At 38.8% G+C, this 22,206-nt stretch overlaps 1 protein-coding gene across 1 annotated transcript in view; it reads right to left on the bottom strand.

Moving 5' to 3' along the window:
* Positions 1 to 439: 439 nt before the first annotated feature.
* CPEB4 (cytoplasmic polyadenylation element binding protein 4) overlaps positions 440 to 22,206 on the bottom strand; it is a 40,118-nt gene continuing 18,351 nt past the window's right edge. Inside the window, exons 5-11 of the mRNA XM_010001972.1 lie at positions 11,111 to 11,134; positions 8,931 to 9,104; positions 6,698 to 6,787; positions 5,975 to 6,093; positions 4,954 to 5,068; positions 4,564 to 4,745; positions 440 to 1,257 (exon numbers count right to left, since the gene is read on the bottom strand). Of these exons, the coding sequence (XP_010000274.1) occupies positions 1,030 to 1,257; positions 4,564 to 4,745; positions 4,954 to 5,068; positions 5,975 to 6,093; positions 6,698 to 6,787; positions 8,931 to 9,104; positions 11,111 to 11,134 (932 nt within the window). The 3' untranslated portion in view covers positions 440 to 1,029. The remainder of the gene's footprint in view (positions 1,258 to 4,563; positions 4,746 to 4,953; positions 5,069 to 5,974; positions 6,094 to 6,697; positions 6,788 to 8,930; positions 9,105 to 11,110; positions 11,135 to 22,206) is intronic.

Raw genomic sequence — 22,206 nt, 5'->3', positions numbered from 1 at the left:
CCTTGAGGTATCTTTAGGTTTTCTACTTTTTCACGTCAAAATGGAGAGCAAAGGCTGGCCCCTGATGAATGTTAGTATATTAGGATATAGAGTTATATATAGCCATCAAAAATAAAATCTATATATTTATCCTTCAGGAGAGGAAATGCCAGTTAACTAGTTGTCATTACTCTAGCTTTGGTAGGATTTCTAGGGCTGTAACCAGACAATTGAGTTCTCTTAAAGAAAAAAAAGTGCACTCCCCCCCTCAGTAGTAACTTTACTCGACTTTTACATTCAGGAATTCTTAACATGTAATAATTTTGATGAAAATATAGTAAGCTGTGCCTATCTGATCAGTAATTTGGATGTGGGTGGTAGTCAGAGGCATGGTCAGATACATACTGAGCTAAATTTTCAGCCTCAAAACCCTTAACAGATTTTTTTTTAAAGGATCATTATTATAATGCTGCTTTAACTTTGCTCATGCATTTTTGTTGCTTTAAACATGCTCTTTCCTGTTGGTAGGTAAATGCTAACTTCATCTGTTGCTGGAAAAATCCAAAGTCAAAACAAAAAGAGAGGCAAAAACAGGCTTCCCTGGGGGAAAAGTGTCAGAACAGACTGATAGTGTTATTGTTACACGGTTATTTTAATAAAAGTATCCTTATGTTCTTTATTAACAATAATTTAATTAAAAAACCCAAAATACTCTATTGTTTCAATTCTCTTTCCTTAATATTTTTCTCTCCTCTAAGAAAATGTTGCATGAAATTAAGTGTTCTCTCTGTAGTAAAGACAAGAGAATGTAACTCACTTGCAACATGTTATCGATACGAAAAGGAGTTCCCAATACAGTTTTCAATGACAAGATTCTACAAAATACCCATATTATAGGTCATTCTTTCATTATACTATTGTTAAATTACAGACTACTACAAAAGGACATGCTATCTTGAATAAGAGAAAGGGTAGGGTGGGGTGGGGACAATCAGGATAACAGAAGAGTGCACTTAATTTGAGCCTGCATATGAGCACTGCAGTGATCATCTAGTTCCAGCGGAATGAAATATGTCTCGGGCGATCTCCTCCCTCCTTCACCAGGGGCTTGTGGAACTCCCTGCCAGCACGTGAATGGATAGCAGCCCAGCAATATTCACAGTAATACTGCAGACAGGTAACATTAGCACAGAAAAATGGAGCAAATTTTCCACCACAACGGGCCCCTTGACATTCATCACAAAGCTGATCATCCAAGACATATGGCTTAACTTCCACCTGTATTCAGAAAAGGAGAAGAAAGTTTACAGTTCTTAACAACAACGTCAATATGACAATCCCACACTATTTACTACTACCTGTGTTCTAGCAAGATTGAGATCAGTTCTGTCACAGAGAACACTACACTCAGGGATTTTTCCCCACATTGCACTTGATCATAGCCAGTAAACACCCAAAACTATAGGCACTTAATTTGAGAACAATCCTGCTCCCGCTGTCCTCCTCCATCCTTAAAAAAGACACAAAACCCAGCACTGCCCAACAGTATCACACAGCACTGATTTACAGAAAGGACCTATCAACCCATTGCTGCAGAACTGATGCACAAATTCACATCAAAACTGTGGAGAATTCTGGGGGTTTCTTTTTAAGTACAGTGATGCACAATTAAGCTCCAAACTTTTCAGGCAGGAATGGAAAATGTTCTCACAACACTAACTACTGATTAATATGCATAGTCTGCAAATGTCAACATCTGAATTTCCATCTTTAAAAATTTTCATTTATTATCTTCAGTAAAAGCACATTTCTGCTTTTCTGTTCCTGTGGCTTAGTCCTCTCAGTAAAAGGAAACACACCTAATATTTTTGGAATAAAATGAGAAGCTTAAAAGAGGACTGATGGCCACCTACGCTGCTGGCATAAAGGGTCAGATGATGAGCAGTAATTCTGCACAGCAGAGAGAAAGGAGAAAAATTTCTTCAAGTTCTTAACTGATAATGACTCATAGGAACATTGGAGCTGGTGCTCCAAGGATACATCTACACTGCAACTACTAGTTTTTAATCTAGGCTTTTGCATACCCAAACCAAAGCTGATGTATTGTGGGTTACAAACCCCTGCTCACAGCACTCCAGAGCACTTTGTGACAGCAGAGCAAAGCTTGCTGCTAGCAACATCCACGATGGCTACAGCACAGTTCATTTAAACATGCCTAAATGTTTAAATGACAACTGCAGCACTGCCATCTCCTGAAGGTTCAGATTCACCTCGAAACCGGTAATCATGTCCATTCCTTTGCTCCACAGAACTGTCAAAGTTCAATGTGATGTATCAGAAGCTCAACACAAAACTTCACATTAAAGAAGTACAGGTGCAAGTTCCTGTTCTAGCAATGCTTGAGAGCCTTCTGTGAAGCTCATTTAATTGGATATTTTCACAAACACTTCCAAATACCCAGACTGCGATTGGTGCCTCTACTGTTAACCTGCTATCTCTGCATCAAGCTTAGGGATGGTCCTTTCTGTATCTTACAAGCCTCAGAGGTATCACAGCTCATTCAAATAAGGACAGTCACAAGTTCCTGAGCTTTTAAACTTACCCAATTTTATTACAGTCCAGACAGGGCACTGAAGCAGTTTGATGTCATTTGTGCTTAGAGTACATATAAACTACTTGGAGACAGTAGAGAGGTTTGTTTTTTGTTAACCTCTGTTTTTCTCCTCTTCCACTGCTAGAGTTGTGTTTCTCAAACACCCCTCCATCCTCCATGCCAACTCAGAGGAATGAATTTGTAAGAGAGCAAAGGCAGACAAATACTCCTAACACCACATTCTACCTTCATCACTGAATTTGGTATGAAGTTTAAGGCTGGCAGTTTACTGAGGAGCACTTCTACAAGTGCTAGGAGGACAACCTACCAATAAGCTACACAGACCTCCTTAACATAGCAATTTCCCTGCTCTTTTTGATGTCTTCTCAGACATACTCAGAGGCCAGACTGCAGCACAGGTGACTATACCTCTGCTTGCTTTGGCAAGCACTGGTTTTTGTGCAAGTTTGCAACCAACAGACAGTAGTCAGAGTCCTCAGCCCATTTATTCAGTGTGTGTTGAAGTGCACATGGATGGCCTGGCCTGCAGTTGTTACTTGTGCTGGTGATATTGAGCTTTCCCAACTACAGAGAAACAGTTCAAGCCACAGGAACTTCATCAGGTGGGCTTAGGGTGGCAGCACTCATCAGAAGCTTTGCAGTGGTGGGTGCTGCAGGCCACAGCACCTCCTTGTCCAATTTGATAGGAAATCTCTTCTTGTTACTAATTTTATTACTTTTTTTTACAAAAAAAAATTTCATTAGGAAAAAACCCAATTAAACCTTATTAATAAAAGTAGTATTGCCACTGCTGCATTTCTGTAGCTCTCAAGCACCCAGCCCCTCTTATAATGAATCCTCTGAGCACTTATCTCCCCACAACTTCTTCTCAACTACACAAAAAATGGGGAAATACGAAGGAATGGGAGGGGAGAAGGAAGGGGAAATAGATTGCAAAATCTTTATGCTAGAGTTCACAAGTACTTACTTAAATTTGTAGTCCCACCAGCTTCAATGAACCTATTCACCCAAGTGTCTGCTTATGCAAGCAGAAGTTACACAAGGGCAGCCCAAATTATTTGTTCAAAGCTGTACAGAACTTATTTCAGAGCCAAGATTAGAACAAAGACACTCCATATCGCAGGCCCACAGTCAAACTGTTGTTCTTCTACCAAAGCTTTATTGCCAAAGCAGAAGTGAAATGATAAGCAGCTAATCAGTCAAGCTTGGGGGTTTTGCTCTGTAGTAATTATGAGATTAAGATCAATAATGACAGTCAGGTAAGAAAATTCTAGAGACAAAACATGAATTACACATAATAGTAGATGAAAGGATCCAGGTTTCTCGAAACTGTGACCTGAAGATCACTGTTACTGGCAAAGGCACATTTTATATAGATCAGAGGGCAGATGCCAGCAAACTGCAGACCCATTAATTTACAATAATAAAGGAATAAAATAACCAAACCTGGCCTTTATGTAAGGAAGACGACTGTGTGGCTGCAATGCACACTGACAAGTTTACAGTGATTACTATGATGCTCTTCAGGAACACCCAGCACACAGTGTGGTGCAGTAGGGCCCAATTCTGCTCACTCTCTCAAAAGATGCAGACCAGGGCCGAGAACTGCTCCATCCTCAGCAGATACCTTACTCCCTGGCATTATACAAACACTAAGTGCAAATACTTGCAGTGGGAGTATATGACAAGTGCAATATTCTTACAAAAGGGCAAGGCAGCTGACATGCTTCCAATTATGCTAAGCAATTTGAGAAATTCTGCTTCACAGTTGCCTCCCACGTTCCAGAAGCAACAGCTCTCTACCACTCTTTCATTTTTATTCTGTGTTGTATCTAAGTGGCACAACCTAGCCCTAAATATGCAATTAATCTGATACAACATTTACAGCCTTCACAATGACACACATTTACATGGAAAAGCATTTCTAGAGAAAGCATTGAACAAAAATAGAATACGCTTGAAGACCTTACCCGTTTATCTATCTCTCCATGCTGCAGCTGAACAAAGCGAGCACTGATAGCAGCAATGTAACTCTGTTGATTAGAAAATGCAACCCGCCCAGCTCCTTTTGGGTACTTCAGCTCAGGGTCTGTGTCAATTCCAGCATAGCACACCCCTCCGTACAGCCGATCCATTATCATAGCGAGTTCCACTAAATGAGAAAGGAAAGTGAAACAGGGGTGGAGACTTGCTGAGTTTTTCCAAAGGCAGCAAACCAAACAGTTCACTTGCATTCATGTCCCCCACTACAAGTGTCAGAAACACTTCATACTTCCCTTGCTGACATAACTGGTTTCCCCCGTTGCTCCCCAAACCAGACTGCATATTCAACATGCCCAGCGCTGCGGAACACGCAGTACCTGCTCGCAAAGGCCGAGGAACACCACCAACAAAAATGGTTTTTCGTGGGTCAAGAGGCTGTGAACCATCCATAACAAAATCACTATCACTAAGGTTCCAAGGCCGGATCTGAACCTATGGACAAAAAGCCTTTTTTTTTTAACCATTCACAATTCAAAGTATCTCAATAATATAAATTAAAGCAGTACCCTACAAAGAAGAAAACCTCTTAAATGTTTTATGTTCTAAACTCATTTGCTATTTGCTCAGCAACCACTTCTCAATATGAAAAAGCAGTAAGCTCTGCTACGACAGACCATTTGATCATACTGAATTTCACCACTTCCTAGTTACCCAAATTTCTGGGGAAAAAAAAAAAAAAAAACACAAAAAAAAGCCCTCACCCTCTACTTATATATTTACTTAATCATGACTGAAACCTGCTGTACAAACCCCACTGGTGCAGACCTATCTATGCTGTTGGTGTTGTTCTAGCCAAGCGTTATCTCAACACAACAGGCTCCAGAGCACAAAGTTATGTGTTTATTTACTATGCAAAAGTAGCTGCTTTGTATTTGCCAAGAGCTGGCCAAATGTGAAGTACAGGAATACAGCAGAAGTTTTTCCATCTATTAAGAGACTCGAACCAGCCCCAAAACCATTTGTATCAATACAGCTCAATGTCACATTACGTTTGGTTGGGTTTTTTTTCCTCTGTCAAAACATGTTACATGCAACACTTAAACAATATGAATTCTACATTTTATTCAACAATAAGTATAAAATACCTTTCTGGAAATATATTTACTACAGCAGCAATGGTGAAATTTAGCAAACCTTTTCCTAACAAAAATACTGATTGTAACTAGACTAAAAATGCCTACTTTAAATATAAGTAAGTTGGTCTTCTCTTTAAGAACTTGATTTGATATCTTAAAGAGGTTTAAACATTAACAGACTGAAGACAGAAAAAATAAGTCTGAAGAGAACAATTTCTGGTTATCATATAGGAATTGTGCAGGCCCTGACAATTCTACCTACCGGTTTGTCTTTGATAGTGGGGCTGGAAACACAAAGATAGAGCTTTCCATCTTCTTCAATACATGCATCAATCAGTGCCTGTACAGAGCTTTCATCTTGGAACAGCAAAAATGCATATCCTACAAGGGAAAACACACACACATCTTTTTTTGCCTAGGCAAGAATAATTTAACCCAGCATTATGCTTGGCATCATGTCATCATGCTACCACACAGTAAGTGACAAACTTTAGGATGCTCTCACTCATTTTCTAACCCAGCCTCCTGCAAGTCCTCTGCAGAGGCATGAAGGAAAGCAGTGAGCTTCATGAGCACACTCTCTCCTGATTTCCTTTGAAAAAAATTAACAAGTAGTTTGAACTGAACAAAAGTCACAGCTGCAAAGGCAAACATGCCAGGATGGTTGTTAACAGAAGGTACAAATCCCTCCTAGCTTCTGTGGAGGGCATTTAGTCCCTTTAAAGAGGACTAGTCTTTACTAAGTATTACTAAAATTAAAAACAATATGGAATAAAGTAAAAACAGGAAGCTAAGGAAGAATTCTTCTAGTGCAGAATAACTGCAAAGCCATCGTCTACATTCTTTCAGTTTATAACAATCCTAAGGATTCAACCTTTTTTTCCCCTTAAACATTGGGTCATTGTCACAGAAATGTTGTCTAAAATGGAATCTTATAAAAAGAAATTCTAAAATGCTCATCTGTTATTAGTTATCAGGTATTTACCCTTAGGAGGAAAGTAAGATTTGCTCTCTGCCTTGTGTGGCCAGTCTACAATCAAAGGTCCAAAGCGACGAAAACTAGCAGTGATCTCATCTGTGAAGAGAGAAGGGACAAGGCACAAATTGAAATTAAAGAACACCAACTTAATTCAGGTAGCTAGTAAGCAACTGGCTCTGCCAATATGCCTTATAATTGCACAAAGACTGGAAAAAACTAAGAGACTATCACAAGACCCAGCCATGCCTGTTCATATCACATGCCAGTGCCACATGTGCAAACACTCTGAGCTTGACCTCGAACTAACAGAGTAAACTTGCAGGACATAGTTCTATAATTTTACAGGAGAGATGGCAAGAACATATTACTATATCAAGAAGTAATTCTTGCATGCATTTCAATTCTGCCTTTGACTGCAAATTACTGGCATAAATTTGCATCTGCTAGTTCCACAGAAGTCCTCCAGCAGCATTCTGCTACTCTTGAAATTGAGTTATCATTCCCTTTTCCTTCTTGACAAACACGCTTGAATCATTGCCAGGTAAAGTTCTTTGGACAAGAAATTCTCATTAAAAAATTGAAACAAGAAGAACAAAATTCACATTGCTGGAGTGTCACAAAAGCTGGCACACTGCTCAGCTGCGTTCTGGTTATGGTACACCAGAGCTTTCAATACTAGCACACTGTTGGGAGTTCCTACGACAGGATTTTGAGGATATTCCATATCCTCAAATCTGGTTAGACATCTCAAAAGGTCTGAATTATGTCTGTTTCACTTTGTTTAGAGTCTTTGATGACATAGCTAATGAAATAGCAACTGACAATCCCCTGTGCTGACAGCTTCTCTGTGCACTACAGATCATCAGAAGGGATACAGTCATGGTGGTGTGCCAAGATGACATACTGATGAAGATACACACCAAGCAGAACAACATTTACTACATATCTATTCCTAAAATAGATCTCCGTTCAGAACAGCACTTCACACAACTGTAATGTTAAAGCACGTAACATAAAATGCTTTCTAGAAACAGGATCAGAAGAAGCTGAAATATTCAGCTGTGATGTAGATTTTACATTGTATATTCCTTATTCTAGTTCACACTTGCGCATTTAAATTGGAAGAGAGTTGACAGAAGCAACTCTGGAATATTCAAGCTACCCTCCTAGCGCAGGTTTAGGAAAGGTCCCATTCTTCAGTAAATAGGGTTGACAGAAACCAAACTATTAATGTGCTCATCTGCTTTTAAAACACCAAGGTGGCAAAGTTAAAAAAGCAAACAAAAGCCCAACACCACCAAAGAAAGAATAACTTCAAGATCATTCTTCCTCTTGTAAACCTCATGTTATATTTGATCTTATAATAATAAAGTAGCTCTTATGTTTGACATGAAAGTCCATTTGTCACATGATAGTAGTACCCCCTGCGGTGCAAACCCTTCAGCCTCCCTGACACAAAAAGCAGTTATTATGTGATTCTGTGATTTAAAAAAATCAGCAGCTTTTCAGATTTACAGTTGCTGTCGTTCCTTTAACAACTATCCCAGCACACTCATACAGAATTGCTGAACTCTGGTGAAAAGAAGCTTCACAACACTTTTGCATGACAACCTTTTTTTTTTTAGTAACAACTGCAGTATTCTGTCACCTTGTCTGTATGATGGACCCACAACAAATTCTTGGTTCCTTACTCTATGTAGCTGCCTCTGTACAGATTCATTCCTGTCTGAGTCCTCACTATGCACACATTAGAAGCTGCCATAGGTCATAATAATTGCTGGAAACAACCTCTGAGAACTACACATAGGCACCCAAATAAAGAGCTATGACTTAGGACTCCACAAACTTTAAAAACTACTAGCAATACTTTCCTACTATTGCCTTGTGGTGCCTAAAAAATGATGGTAGTGTATTAATGAGTTTCAATAGGTCATATTTACTTGCTTATTTTTCCATCTATCCCTTTTTTATAATTGTTCTGCTGTAAAAGTCAGTTAACTAAGTGGTAACACCATTTTGTTCTTCAACGGCAGAGCAATGCTATTGCCTAAACTAGTTTGAGTTACACCACGTTTGCCATGGACTGGAAGTGGTAACATGTAAAGATCCATTTACATACCAAAGTCTTTCTAAAGAGTTGGAAAACAATCATTCATTAGGTAACAGACAAAAGGTTTCACACCACAGTTCTGTCATTAAGCCAGAAGGAGCTTTTCTGGGTGAGATATTCTGGGCATACCTTCATCAATATCTGGTGGCAGTCCACCAACAAAGACTTTCCGGGAATACCGCTCCACTCTTTCTCCATTCTGATGGGAGAAGCAGTGAGGTGATCCTAAACCACTGTGAAGAGTCTGATCCCCACGTCCATCATCCAAGAACCCGTCTTCCATTGGAAACAGTGAAGACTGACCTGAAGAGGGGGTGAAAGAAAAAAAAGGAAAAAAACCATACTAACAGAACAAAGCACACACTGTTAAAATATCTGTTTTTAAAGGCACTAGTTGCTGCATTAGCAATAGAACTGTTTGCAATCTTCCCTTTTAATGAGCAGTTATGTTCTCAATTTCACATGACCCTTTCAGTGTTTAGTATCATTCAATAACTCAAGTGCATTATTTCAGAGAAGAGGTTGCTACCTTCTCCATAACTGCACTACAGCTATGAAAATCTGGAACAAAACTGTATTTCTAATGGATGCTCAAGTTGACCATTTTTCATAGTACTTCATGTTTCCAATTAGATTTCTTTTAAAGAGGTGTAAAAACAGAAGGGAATACAGGCCATTTTTTTTTCTGGGACTTTCCCAATAGCAGACATCACTTAAATCTAAGCCACATATATAATTTTCCAGTGAACAGTTTATTTCAATGAGCAGATACAATTTCCCAGTGCAGTTGGGACACCAAGAATTCTACCAGCTAAATATATGATATAATTTTTTATTTCAATTACCTGGTATCAAAACATATCATAAAACCACCCACTTGGAAATAATAAAAATATCTTGGTAAAAACAGGAAGACCCACTGTAACTCTGCACATGAAGAATGAAAACTAGGAAATACTGTGTAATTCCTAGTAGCAAGTTTACTTAGATATTACAACAGAGTTTCCTTAATGGACTCATTCTAAGAGAAAATGTTGTAAGCATGCTTCCCCTCACAGCCCACTATTCTTCTATGATTATCACAGATTTCCATAATAATATTTCTTACTTTTAGTAAGATGCTCGCATTTCTAAATGCAACTGTATATAATATCATAAATAGAGCACACAAGCTGATCTCTTCTGTGAATCCATCCTTTAGTTACAGTAGTCAATACCTAGACAAAAAACTAAATAGACTTCCACTCATTTAAGAAGCATTTTAAGAACAAATATATATAGAGAGAAAGTAAGCAAAAAAACCCAAGGTATGTTACAAGTTTTCTAATACATTTCTTTTTGCCTATGATGTGATTTGTTATGTCTGCTTTTTCAGAATTCATTACAATCTACCACAGTAAGGTATTGGTAAGGTTAATTTATCCTGCTCTTGCTTCCTTCCTTTGAAAAACATTTTTTTAAAAAATAAAACATCTTGAAAACAAAAAATTTGGCCAATTCCAATATCTGGACATTTTCCATGCAAAAATCAAGCAGCTAACAAGGTGTAAGGAAAAAAAAAAATACAGTAAAATCCACAGTCCACTGAATTTATACAAATAAAAAATGGAAGGCTTGGTCAGCTTGCTTTACTTGAAATTTCAAGTATCTTTGTACATCTTGAATTAAAATAAAAATAAACTATAATCAGGCCTATTTCTGTAGCTAGGCAAGCCTGGCTCCTACTATGATAAAAACACTGTAATACAGACTTAAATGTTATCTTGTTTTCTTCTGATGAACTGATGCGTATCTTGTTTGATCTCTTAAGACCCCAATCCTGCAGGTATCATTGGGAGGGAGCAGTTCTCCATATCTAAGCAACCTTTCCAGGTTCCTCAGCATCACCACTGCTGTTAGAAAATGCAACATCCAGGCTTGCAGGATCTGGTTCTTTAACCTAATAGGCCAGGATGTATATTCCCTACAGTCCATGCTGCATCATGAACACCATCACCACTCAGAAGAACCAAATTAAACTTGCTCAGCATTGGCATTCACAACATACACACAAACACACAACACAGCCCTCCAGTGTAACAAATCATACAGCTGATGCCCACCCTCAGGTTGTGATCATTTCAGCTTCAACAGTACTGCTGTGGAGTACTACCTAATTCAGTTAAAATGTTTATGGATGGCATGCAGACTACGTAAACTTAGGTGAAACTGATGCTTGTATTTTGGAGTTTGCCCTCTAGTAACAACTGAATGTTATTTCTGCCATGAGACAATGTCAACATTAGAAAATTAAATAGGAATACTGTTACCTCGCCTTCTCCCATATGTCCTTGCTGCATGTTAAATGAGAAAGAAAACAGCCTTTCAAACATTGTTATAAGGACCAAAAGACCTTGTTTTATTGCCTTTATACTAACTCAGTGGTTCTCAAGCCTTTTCATACTCCAGATCATTTAAAATAGTGTTCAGAAGCTGACGTCCCCCACCACCCACAGTACCATGCCCTCCTTGCACCATCTTTTTGATAGAACGTGTTGATACAAGGCTGAAAAAGTATGCATGCATACTCAAAAGGACTGTTTTGAAAACCATTTTAGTTCTTAATTTCCACATTTATTTTCTAATCTATTCCTTAGCCCTCTGCTGTGTGTATGCTTCCCAGTAAATGGCTCCTTCGTCATGCACCAGGTCTCCTGACACATTCTGCAACACACCACGCTCTCCTCTTTGCCGAGATCAAGCATACTCTAACACTGATCTTCAGCTGAGCTGCAGGAAGGTAGAGGGCTATTGTGTTAATTTGTTTGGAAATGAGGCTGCTATAAAAGATTTGCACAATCCACAAAATCCTTGGTTAAATTATTACTGGCAAATAACCAGCTGAAAAACTTAGTCAAGGAGAAAACATCTGGGCCACTAAAACTGCCTTTCAGACCTCCCGCAGTCTGTGTACAACAGCAGACATTCTCTTCTACTAACTTAGTACACTTTGCTGTAATTATTTGACAGCTACCCACAGCTTCCTACTTTTCATTTCCAAAACTAAAATCAATTCTATCACTAAAAAATTACAACATTTTTCTGCCCTGGCTCCCGGGACCCCTTGTCAGAATATGGACAAACTTTCTAATCAAACTTGCACATTCTTTCTCTCTTTTAATCTCATTAAAATCTGTGTCTGAAACCAGGCCAACTGTTTTCAAAACTTGGTTTCTCCTGGCACGTACTATGAGAAACTCAGAGCACATCATGCATTTTATTTTGCTTCCTCATTCAAAACTGAGGCTGACAATTAGTTTAAGCATTTAAATATTTGTAAACCACAACAGGAGTTTCCTCTTTCAAAATAAAAATCATATCAACTCAATTTACTTCATGATTATTTAACATCATTTTACTTCTCTGATCTTTTGCTGATAAAGATACTCACAATGAACACCAAGAACACAAAATAAGGAAGCCCTAGTCTTCATACTGGAGCGTTCTCTCGAGCATTCCCACAGGTACTGGCTTTATGGGAGAATCTTAAAGGCCGAGGGTCTTTACAAATACAATTTTTCCATGGTCATTTTGAATTCAGAAATCCAAGGTGCTCTTTTAGCCCTCAAAATAGAAAGTTTCAAGGAACTTGTCCTCCATGGAAAGCAATCAGCTATCTTACTGAATTTCTGACATGGCTCAGAAGCTCATTATAGAAAACATCAAGCACTTTCAAAAACAACTCTGTCTGTAAAGCCATAAAAATCTTGCTTGTGGTTTCTAAATTACTAACAAAACCACACGAACTCCTTCACTTAGTACACCCATTCTTGGCAGTGAAGCATGCAGCAGAGATACGATTCCCACCACGGATCTGTGACCACAATTTAGGTCAGCAGACTCCTCACTGCTTTGCCACCTGTGTCACTCAAGGCAAGAGGATTTTTCTCCTTTTTTCTCCTTTTCCAGTATGGAAAAAAACAAACAAACAAACAAACCTCAGCCACCAGATAGTTAGTATTTCCAGTGCCAAATACTGCTGAAGAGGTTTTGAGAATCAAATACTAAGATTTTTTTTCTTCTTACTTTGCTTATTTTCTGCATTTCCTTCATCTAACCCACAAAATACCAACATTTGACATTTCAAAACATTTCTCAGCAGCCACAATTTATAAACTATCCCAGGGCAGCACAGACACAAACTTTCTCTGCTCATTGAATTCAGAGCTCATCACATGCCATTAATTTCACACAATTGTAATACACAACACTGGAACTAAAGAATGCTGTTTTGGCAGGCCAGGAGGACAGCTAACCGTGATTTACCCATTCTGTCTCTGGCTTTCATAATTTCATATTAAGAGAAACCTTTGCTATGGGAGTACCTAGCTAAGCTGCAACATAACTGTAGCCTTAAGGTAACTGTCATCAAGCAGAGAAAAATATTTCATTCTGAAGATCAGGATGCTTGCCTCTCCCCTGCTGAGAAATGAGACAACTACAAGTTAGTTTGGATTCCTCAAATGTATTTTCCCTCTCCCCATTTTTTTCAGCATATCAGATAATTGCATAAGGAGCCTAGGACAGATTTACTAATCTCAAAATATATTTGAGCAAGAATTATGTAACAAAACCTGAAATATACAAAAAATATGCATCTGGTTCAACTGCTCATTAATAATCTGTGCAGAAGTATTTTTCTGATAAAATCAGCCTGAAATTTAAAATGCTATTAGCAGCTGCTTCAAGTACTTTGCCACCTCAGCTCTCCCTGCAACACTGCTTCCTATGTAAGAAATAAAACTGTACAGAAAACAACTGATCTTTTGCAAGTATCTGCTGCTTTCACTGACTTTCATTTTAAGGAACTTAACGAATAAGCAACCCACTCCATTTTTTGTGTCTTCCCTTCACTTGAGACACTTAATGGGCTCCTGGCCATCTCCCTCTCTTATTTTAAAAACAAAAACAAAAAAACACCACATATTTTGTGTCTAAAAAATCCCCCAGTTAAATGTGTTGAGCTTTCTTCTCCCTACAGGAAGCACTGTCAATATGTTGTGTACACAGCTCCTGATGACAAAGATGTTCTGCTGAGGAAGCATGAAATGTGTTTGCTCTAAAACCCCAAACTTACTACAAGCCTGACTTGCACAAAGTGTACCCAGGCTGAGCACCTAGTGCTCATTAATGGTTGTTTCTGCCTCCCAATCTGCAGGACAGTAGCAAGGTAGCCATTTCAGGAATATTTTATACCATTAACTGTGGAAGATTGACAGGAAGAGGTCAGCTCGAGAGCAGACTGTTTAAAGCAAAGGGACCAGCAAGCAAGAGGATCCATATCTCCCGTGAACATCATCCCAATTTTCCAAGGCCACTTTACAACTGGGAGAATTATACAAGCATCCACAGTTAATACAATCATAAAACCCTGGAATGGACAGAGCAAGTAAATGCTCAAAGTTAAATTAGCACTACCTCCTACAGTTGCTTTAAGGCATGCCAGGGCCAGGTTGATGAACCTGTCCAGTTCTGCACATCATTACCTCTTTAGTTTAAGAGCTCATCCAGGCAGGGATCCTGTTCTTTACCTTGGCACAGAGGCCAATATAATAACACCCTGCAATCTTTTACATTAGTTATTGATATGCTCTCATTTCTTCCCTCTCAAAGATCAAACCAGACTAGTTTCATTAGTGAGTACCAAGGAATTTCAGGTGTCCATGAATATCACTGAAGGGACCAGATAAATATTTTTGAAATTTAAAAGGGACAAATATTCAGGTTGACTTTTTAGATAATCTGACTGTGAGAACACACCCTTCCACCACTGAAACAGCTTCCCAATAACCTGCTCCAGGAAAGCTAGGAAGCTTATGTCAATTTACATACAACTCTTTTATATGTTACACGAATCATCCAGGCTCCAGGAAAAATATTCAAGCTGAACAAGATTTTGCTGAAGTGGTCCCAATTTTATAAGCTTTCATGAATTAAGTAATTATTTTAACTGCTGATTTTTAGGGACCAAAAGTGACAAAGATCCTGTGGTACAAACATGGGGAACACTACAAGAGTAACAAACAACAGCTCTTGCAGCTGGAAGAAGCACAGTGTAGAAGAGGAAACAAAGCCTCTGTACTATCATCAACTATTTGTTAAGTATTATAAAAATGGAGAAAAGTTCAGATTGTTTTAACCAAAAGGGAAAATAAGGTTTTCTCTAAGACCATCTTGAGAAACCTCTCCACATAATTTAAAATAACTCTTAACTGTAGTTGGATATTGATGGCCAGTTGCTTATGCTGGAAACCAAATATGATCAATACACAGAGAGTTTCAAATTTACACTGAAACTGTTTACTCTGCTAGTCATTTTTCCCCTAAACAGAAGATAGGGATCTGGTGCTGCAGTTAGGACTTAACTTTTAGAGAAACAGAAGTATCAAAGTTTCACAGGATGATTTCTAAATGTGAGCTAGGTATCGCTGAATCTATTACAGAAAACATTTATGCTTCCATGACTGTTGTTTTTGAATTATAGAAAACACTTCAAGTGCAATCCGGTTTTGCCATTCCAACAGCAAAGCCTTATTTCTAATTCATTCTACACTAAACTGTATTTTGTAATTGTAGCAAGATTGACAATGCTGTGCACAAAGCCATGAAAATATGAATTATAGCATTTTACTACTTTTTTTTCCCCCTGCTACTCCCTGAGGGTGGGCAGGGTTGATTATAATTCAAGAGTTAGATTCTATCATCTCTTCACATTTCACAATGCATTTCATACACCATGCAGGGACCACGTTTCTCCCATAGGTACCAGTACATTTCCCAGGCAGTTCTGCAAGGTCATCTCAAGCCCAGTTTCACTAGTGAAGAATCTAATTGTGTCCTTAACCAAATCAAAGCAGAAAAATTAAAATTAGGAAGAACATTTATATTTAATCTATCTTTAGATAAAGTATGTATATGTATGTAAATATGAAGGAGCAATTCAGAGAGCAAGGCAGGTACTGTCAGAGGTGTATGTCCTGTTGCAAATTAAAATATAAAAATTGTATCTACCTATATGTATTATAAACAAAGGTGCATTTAAAAGAGCCTTATAACCTAAGTCTTAGATGATATTTTCAAAAGGAAAGCATATAGTGTCATAAAGAGTTGCATGGCAGGCAAGAAAAGTACTGCTTTTGACATATTGTTTGACTTTAGTTCTAAAATATTAAGGACAAAAGGCCACAGTTCCAGGATTGTTAACTTAGGAGATGTGCATGTGTGCAAAGACTTTGCCCAGTTCAAGCACATAATCTCATTTCTGTGAAATCATGCTGAGCACACAGTACGTTGAGTGTGGAACAGCTGATGCATGGTAAGGAGTGGCACACACACGTGGCACCTACTCCATGATAAATTGATCAAAATGTTATCAAATCGAAACTGACAGTGGGTTTATTTCATGTCAGAACTCTGCATGTTACAGCTATCTTTATGACACTGTCAAATGAAATCCCTGTTTAAAAAACTGTTGTCAAAAATAAGCTACTTAAAAAGTAGCCCTATGATGTGGATTTCAAATGCTACCTAACTTCAAAGAATGAAAAACAATTAAATAGTATTTTCTTAATCTAAGACAATCTTCCAGCAATTTAACACCCGTATACACACATCTGCACAATGTGCATTTGTCACACTTTCAGCAATGTCAAAGTCAGCATAAAGCCAGGAAAGCAATGATGCTGCAAAATCAAGCAGAAGAGATGCTCAAAACTGGGTATTTTCCCTCCTAATTTATTTTTAAATAAACTTAAGGTAAAAAAACAAACAAACAAAAAAAAAAACCCAAAATCCAAAACATGCATGTGATGAGAAATATAGCTCTAGTTTACATCCAAACAAATGCTGAAAAACAAGAGATAGTAGATGCAATTATACTTTATTTCAAGCAAGTCCAGATGCCTGAAGACAACTGTTCACCTATTCTTTCTGTCGAGAGTTCTAATGAAATGAGGCTTCTGGTTTTCTGTAGTATTGGAGTACAGGTTTGACTAAAACATTTTAAAGTCCAGGTCACTGTCACAAGACACAACAGACAAGCCAGCGTCTTTTCTTCTAAAAGAAGTGGACCTTGGGCCTTCCAGCACTGGCTCTTCTGACAGCGGGGCTGTTTTACCTGCGGTTCTGCTGGACCCCTTGGGCTCACATGGTAAAAAAGTAAAACCTGACTGCATAGCACAAAGCAGATTATCAGCATAATTACTTCTAATAGTTTGGTTGTTGACAACTTAATACACCAAATAACCCAGAATGGGGGGGGAGGGAAGGGAAGGAGGAGGGAGAGAAGCTGAGAACCAGTGAAAGTGAAAGCTACTGCTTCCAAGACTTGAGCAATGGGCTTCAAGTTTTATTTTATTCAGAAAAGAATAATCCTCGGGGGGAAAAAACGTTAGTGTCTCTCATTCCCATGCACTGCACAAACCCAGCTGCTGTGGTACCCAGGGACACTGTCACTGCACAAACCAGGGCAGGAAAGAACACATAGTTACGGCTCAGCCAGTCCAGCCCAGCATCAGTTCAAATCCACTTTTGCAAGTTCGAGCTAACTCCAAATGGGACAAAAACCCCAAGATACGTTCCCAGCGTGCTATACAAGCAGAAGACTAAAAGAGAAATGGAAACAAAAAAAGGTTAACTATGAAAACACTGCAGTTAGGTTTGTGTGAGAGCTTTAAAAACCAGCACATTACTATTCCTTTGCTCCTGATGCTCTCAGGTAGTCAGCCAGACTAAAGCAGTGCCACGGAGAATGAACCTCTAGAGATGATCTTTCAAACACTTCAACAACCACTTAACTACTCATGAAAGACGACAAATCAAATTCAGTCTCACTCTTCTCAGAAATACAGAAGCTTCAAAGCTAACTTTGAAGTTTTCTTTGCTATCAAACAGAAGAATAACGAGAAACCTCCTCCTAAATAAACCTGCTTCAAAACCTAAGCACAGCTACAGTTTTGTCTACGAAGTATCAATATTTTTATATAAATCCAATTACGTTACACTTCATTACTGCAAACCAATTTAAGTGGAACCTTTATATATTATAAGAATCTAAATATAACTCTTCCCTCTCAGAATCACAGAATCTTAGGGGTTGGAAGGGACCTCAAAAGATCATCTAGCCCAACTCCCCTGCCAAAGCAGGAAACCCAAGAACCCCTACAGGGTCAGAAATAAGAAACCAAAAGCAGAAAAAGCAAATAATGGAGCACAACCCTCTTCTGAAGGCTGGATATTAGTTGGAATTATGTGTGTATTTCAGAAAAGCAGCCATCCTACTGCTGGTGGCACTGAGCTTTCTTTTTATATATGTATTAATGTATGATTTCTGAAGAATAGACAAGAAGGTATAAAAACATCCCATCTTTTATCTCAATACATTTCCCAGTTTATGATATGGAATAATTGGCAGCACTTATCTTTTGAACACTTAAACTATTCACTATATTCACTATATTCACTTTAAAAATGAAAAATGATAGGCAGAGTTTGCAACTGGGAGTAGGAAAAGCATTACACAGCTTTGCCAGCAAAGAGCAAATCAGGTTGCCAGCCAAAGAGGTACTTCAAATGTGCTACCTTCAGTGAATTCCAAACTAATGATGGACTTTCTGACATGAGGAAAGAAAAGAATGGGATGTCTTAGTCTAAACATCACCAGCCAGATAGCATGACAAGAATTTATTGAACCTGTTACAAAATTTATGGAACAACTTATGAAACCATATGGAAAAAGTGGAAAAGCTTCACATTGGTTGTCATGGTGCACACACGCTATGTTCCTGGAGTCTCTACAGACAGTGTTCAGCCTGGAGAGATCATCTGCCTGTAGCACCAGCCCAACAACTCATGTGAAGGAACAGGCTGAGTTCTGCCCACGCTTTAATGAATAACCTGAAATGCAATTCTTGCACATGACTTACAAGAGCTGGATTTATACTGACATACACTTACACGCTGCAAGATTTAAAAACAGAGCTCCTTAAGTACAATAATAGGTTCAAAGCAACTTATTTTTGTCCATGGAAGGAATGATCACAAGACAGCTTGGAATGCAAAACCAGGGCTTTGTTCCTTTTTAAGCATCCTCTTACTTCACTCCCAAATAATAAGGAAACAGAAATACAAGCAAGCCAACATCCAGCACACTCAAGTCTCTGCACCAGAATATTTCCCCATTTTTCATGTTTACAGTAACCAGCATAGATAGTACACTAATTTTTCCTGTAATATACCTGGAAAAAATGTACTATACACTCCTCCATACCCAATCCAAATGAGAAGAGGAACAGAAAACTGCATTTCAAAAGAGTCAGTACTTCATCTTTTTTGCCTAGGTACTAAGTGGTATACAGGACCAGACACCAACACTATATGAACAACTAAAATGTTCTTTAGAATGCCTTCAGAAAGGTATCCCATCTCCCTCATCATATGTGCACTAAGGACAATATGAAGATTCATCTGTAACATTACTATAAATTACTGGGATATTATTAATGTATCATAAATCGGTTTATAGATTTTATTTTATCATAATTATCATCACATTCCACAAAGAAAATGTATCCTTTTCTCACACTTAACCGATCTGACTGCTTAGGTTGATTTCTTGTTAATAGGATTTCTAAGTTAAGCTGAAACAATATCATTCCCTGCACCTCTAAAGACACTTGACATTTGCATACCTAGAGACAGTACTTGACTGCTGCACTCACCTGAAAATCTAACTATCAACATTATAGTAAAAAAAAAAACCCAAGCCAACAAACCCCAGCAAACTAGCATCACAGGTAACCAATCTGCATTCCAACAAACGTTATGTTAGGTCAAGTATAGATAAATCTATTGTAAGATTATTTTTAGATTTGAATCATCAATAGCTGAATTAAACCTACCTAATGCTGAATTAAAATGACACTGAACATATAAATTGTATGTGAATCACAATCCCATCTCAAAATACCTTAATTGATGCAAAAAACAGATTTCAGGGGGTTGTGTGGTCACTCAGGTATATACAAAGACTGTCCACTATCAAAATGTGTTTCTGTAGGACTTTCTTGTTTACGCTTACACCTCATCTGTCAACTCCTTATCTTTTTCCAAAACTCATCCTCACTCTCATATCTCCCATTTCTTCTTTATCTCCAAGTTTAAGAAAAGCACTTCAGGCTTTTCTTTCTGGTCCCTTCATACCGTTTCCAGCCTGATAAACATGATGGTAGAGAGTGTGCAAAACGAGGCCAAGAAAAGTCTCAAAGAGCTAACAATCTACCACCAAGGAAAAAAAAAAAGTGAACAAAGTGAACATAAGAGGAGACAGGTAGTTTCAGTAGTTTGGGAGGGGAGGCTGGTGAGCTCTGTCTTCTAAAACAAGGAACAGACACTGTTCATGGAATACAGCTTCAAATTAAAGGCTGCTTTGAAGATGATCCAGGACAGTCAGAGATTATCAAAGCAAGAATTCAGAAAAGAAAAAAGAAAAAAAGAAAAAAAAAAAAGCAAATCCCACTTGGTGGGCAGTGATATCGAATAAGGCATAACCTTAAAAAAGCTTCTATGAAAAGGGATGGAATTAATTTAACAAAGACAAAAATATTAAAAAAACAAGCAAGAAAACCTTAAAAAAGTTTTAATCAGATTAGCAAAGCTGCTGGCTGCTGTCATGGAATTCAGCACAAATTTGTTGGCTCCAACACTTTTCAAAATTGAATCGGAGTTAGACATGAAATTTTTAGCAGTATTTCAATGTTTTGTTGTGTTTTAAGAATCTACTGCCACATTATTTGGAGCATATAAATTCCTAGGAAATATCTTCTCTAAGGAGTATGAGAGGCATTTAATTTTCCATACAGACTCTGGAGATGGGACAGCATGGCAAGAAGCCCGTAAGAAATGTTTCAAGATTGAACAAAAAAAATGAAGGTCTCATATTCCAATGAAGTTAACAGGAATTCTAACACAGATTTCAAAGCTGGACCAGGATCAGAAAACCCTGGGATATTTGTACTGCTCTGTGGTGGCAGGGGAAGGAATTTCCTGGCCTCAAAGGGTAGTTACATTAATACTCTCTAGCTTATTGCTTGATGGCTCCATTTTAGACAGAGAGCATAAATCAAGGTGTTGCTCTTCCTCAGCTGAATTAGTGCCCTACTTCAAAATCCTGAAGTGGTGAAGTAAAAACATCTAGTTGTTTGACAGCTGCATTATCAAGACCCGTGTTTCTATAAAAACACAGGTTGGTCTTGATGACCTTAAAGGACTTTTCTAACCACAAAAAGTCTACGATTCTACCTCAGTCCTAGAATTTTAGCAGTTTTCATCATAATTAGAGAATTTATAGCAAAGAGTGAAAGTAGCAATAACTACTGCCTTATTTTTTAAATCATATGCAACAGCATTCGTGGATACAATCCACAATGTTTTCTGAGCTACTACGAATGGGTATTGGCTTTTTGCAGTTGATAACTGAAAATTAAGGTGCCAAAGCCAGGGAATAATCAGGAAAAACACTCAAAAGTCTTAACCTAAATTACACTCTATCTTTGCCTCAGGGCAACTCATGCTCCAGTCCACATACGAAACAGCAAATTCTTTTTTTCATTTACACCCACCTAAATGCTGCCAATTCCACACGGCTATAAATTAAAAACCTTTTTTTAAACTGACCCAATTTTTTTTATGACATACAGTGCCCCAAAACCAAGCAATCGCCTGGTAACTGAGTAATCAGTCCCATTTCAAGGCTTTCACCCTCCAAAACACCGTGGATACACCCGTGGGGGGTAGGGGAGGGGGGAAGTCGAACTAGGTGACCTTTAAAGGTCCGTTCCCACTCAAACCGTTCCACGTTACTTCTCCTGCCGCAGAAATAACCCACACCCAGCGCACCCACCCTGCCCCGGGGCTGGGGGTGCCGGAGGTGAGGAACCAGACGCCGGAGTTAGGGGGAGAGAGGGGCTGCCTGTGACTTTTAGACCCCAGCCATATTCCAAGTCTCCATTGTTGCTGAACCCCGCTATTCCGCACGCTGGGCAGAACACACAGGCTTCAGCGTTCAGGAAGCACAACACACACACGGTGACCTTTAAATCCGAGCCCGAAGCAGCTCCCGCTCCGAACCTGCCCCGACGGGAATTCCCTGCCCTGCTCTCCTCTCCCTTCCCAACACAACCCAAGTCTTGTCAACTCGCAGCAGCCTGGAAACCCCGCAAGGCTCCGGCCGCAATTCCCGGCGCTAAGCGACCCAGCCCGCACAGGAACAACCCCACCGGCAGAACAAAGATACCTTTGGGCTGCGAAATCCTCCCGAAATCCTCAGGGAATCCTCACCTGGCAGCGCCGCTTCGCCCAGGCCCGAGCG

This window comes from Chaetura pelagica, unplaced genomic scaffold, assembly GCF_000747805.2.
Source record: "Chaetura pelagica isolate M959 unplaced genomic scaffold, ChaPel_1.0 scaffold356, whole genome shotgun sequence".
NCBI classification, from domain to species: domain Eukaryota; kingdom Metazoa; phylum Chordata; class Aves; order Apodiformes; family Apodidae; genus Chaetura; species Chaetura pelagica.
The sequence above is the reverse complement of the archived record's forward strand: the minus strand, read 5'-3'. Positions and strand labels throughout refer to the sequence as shown.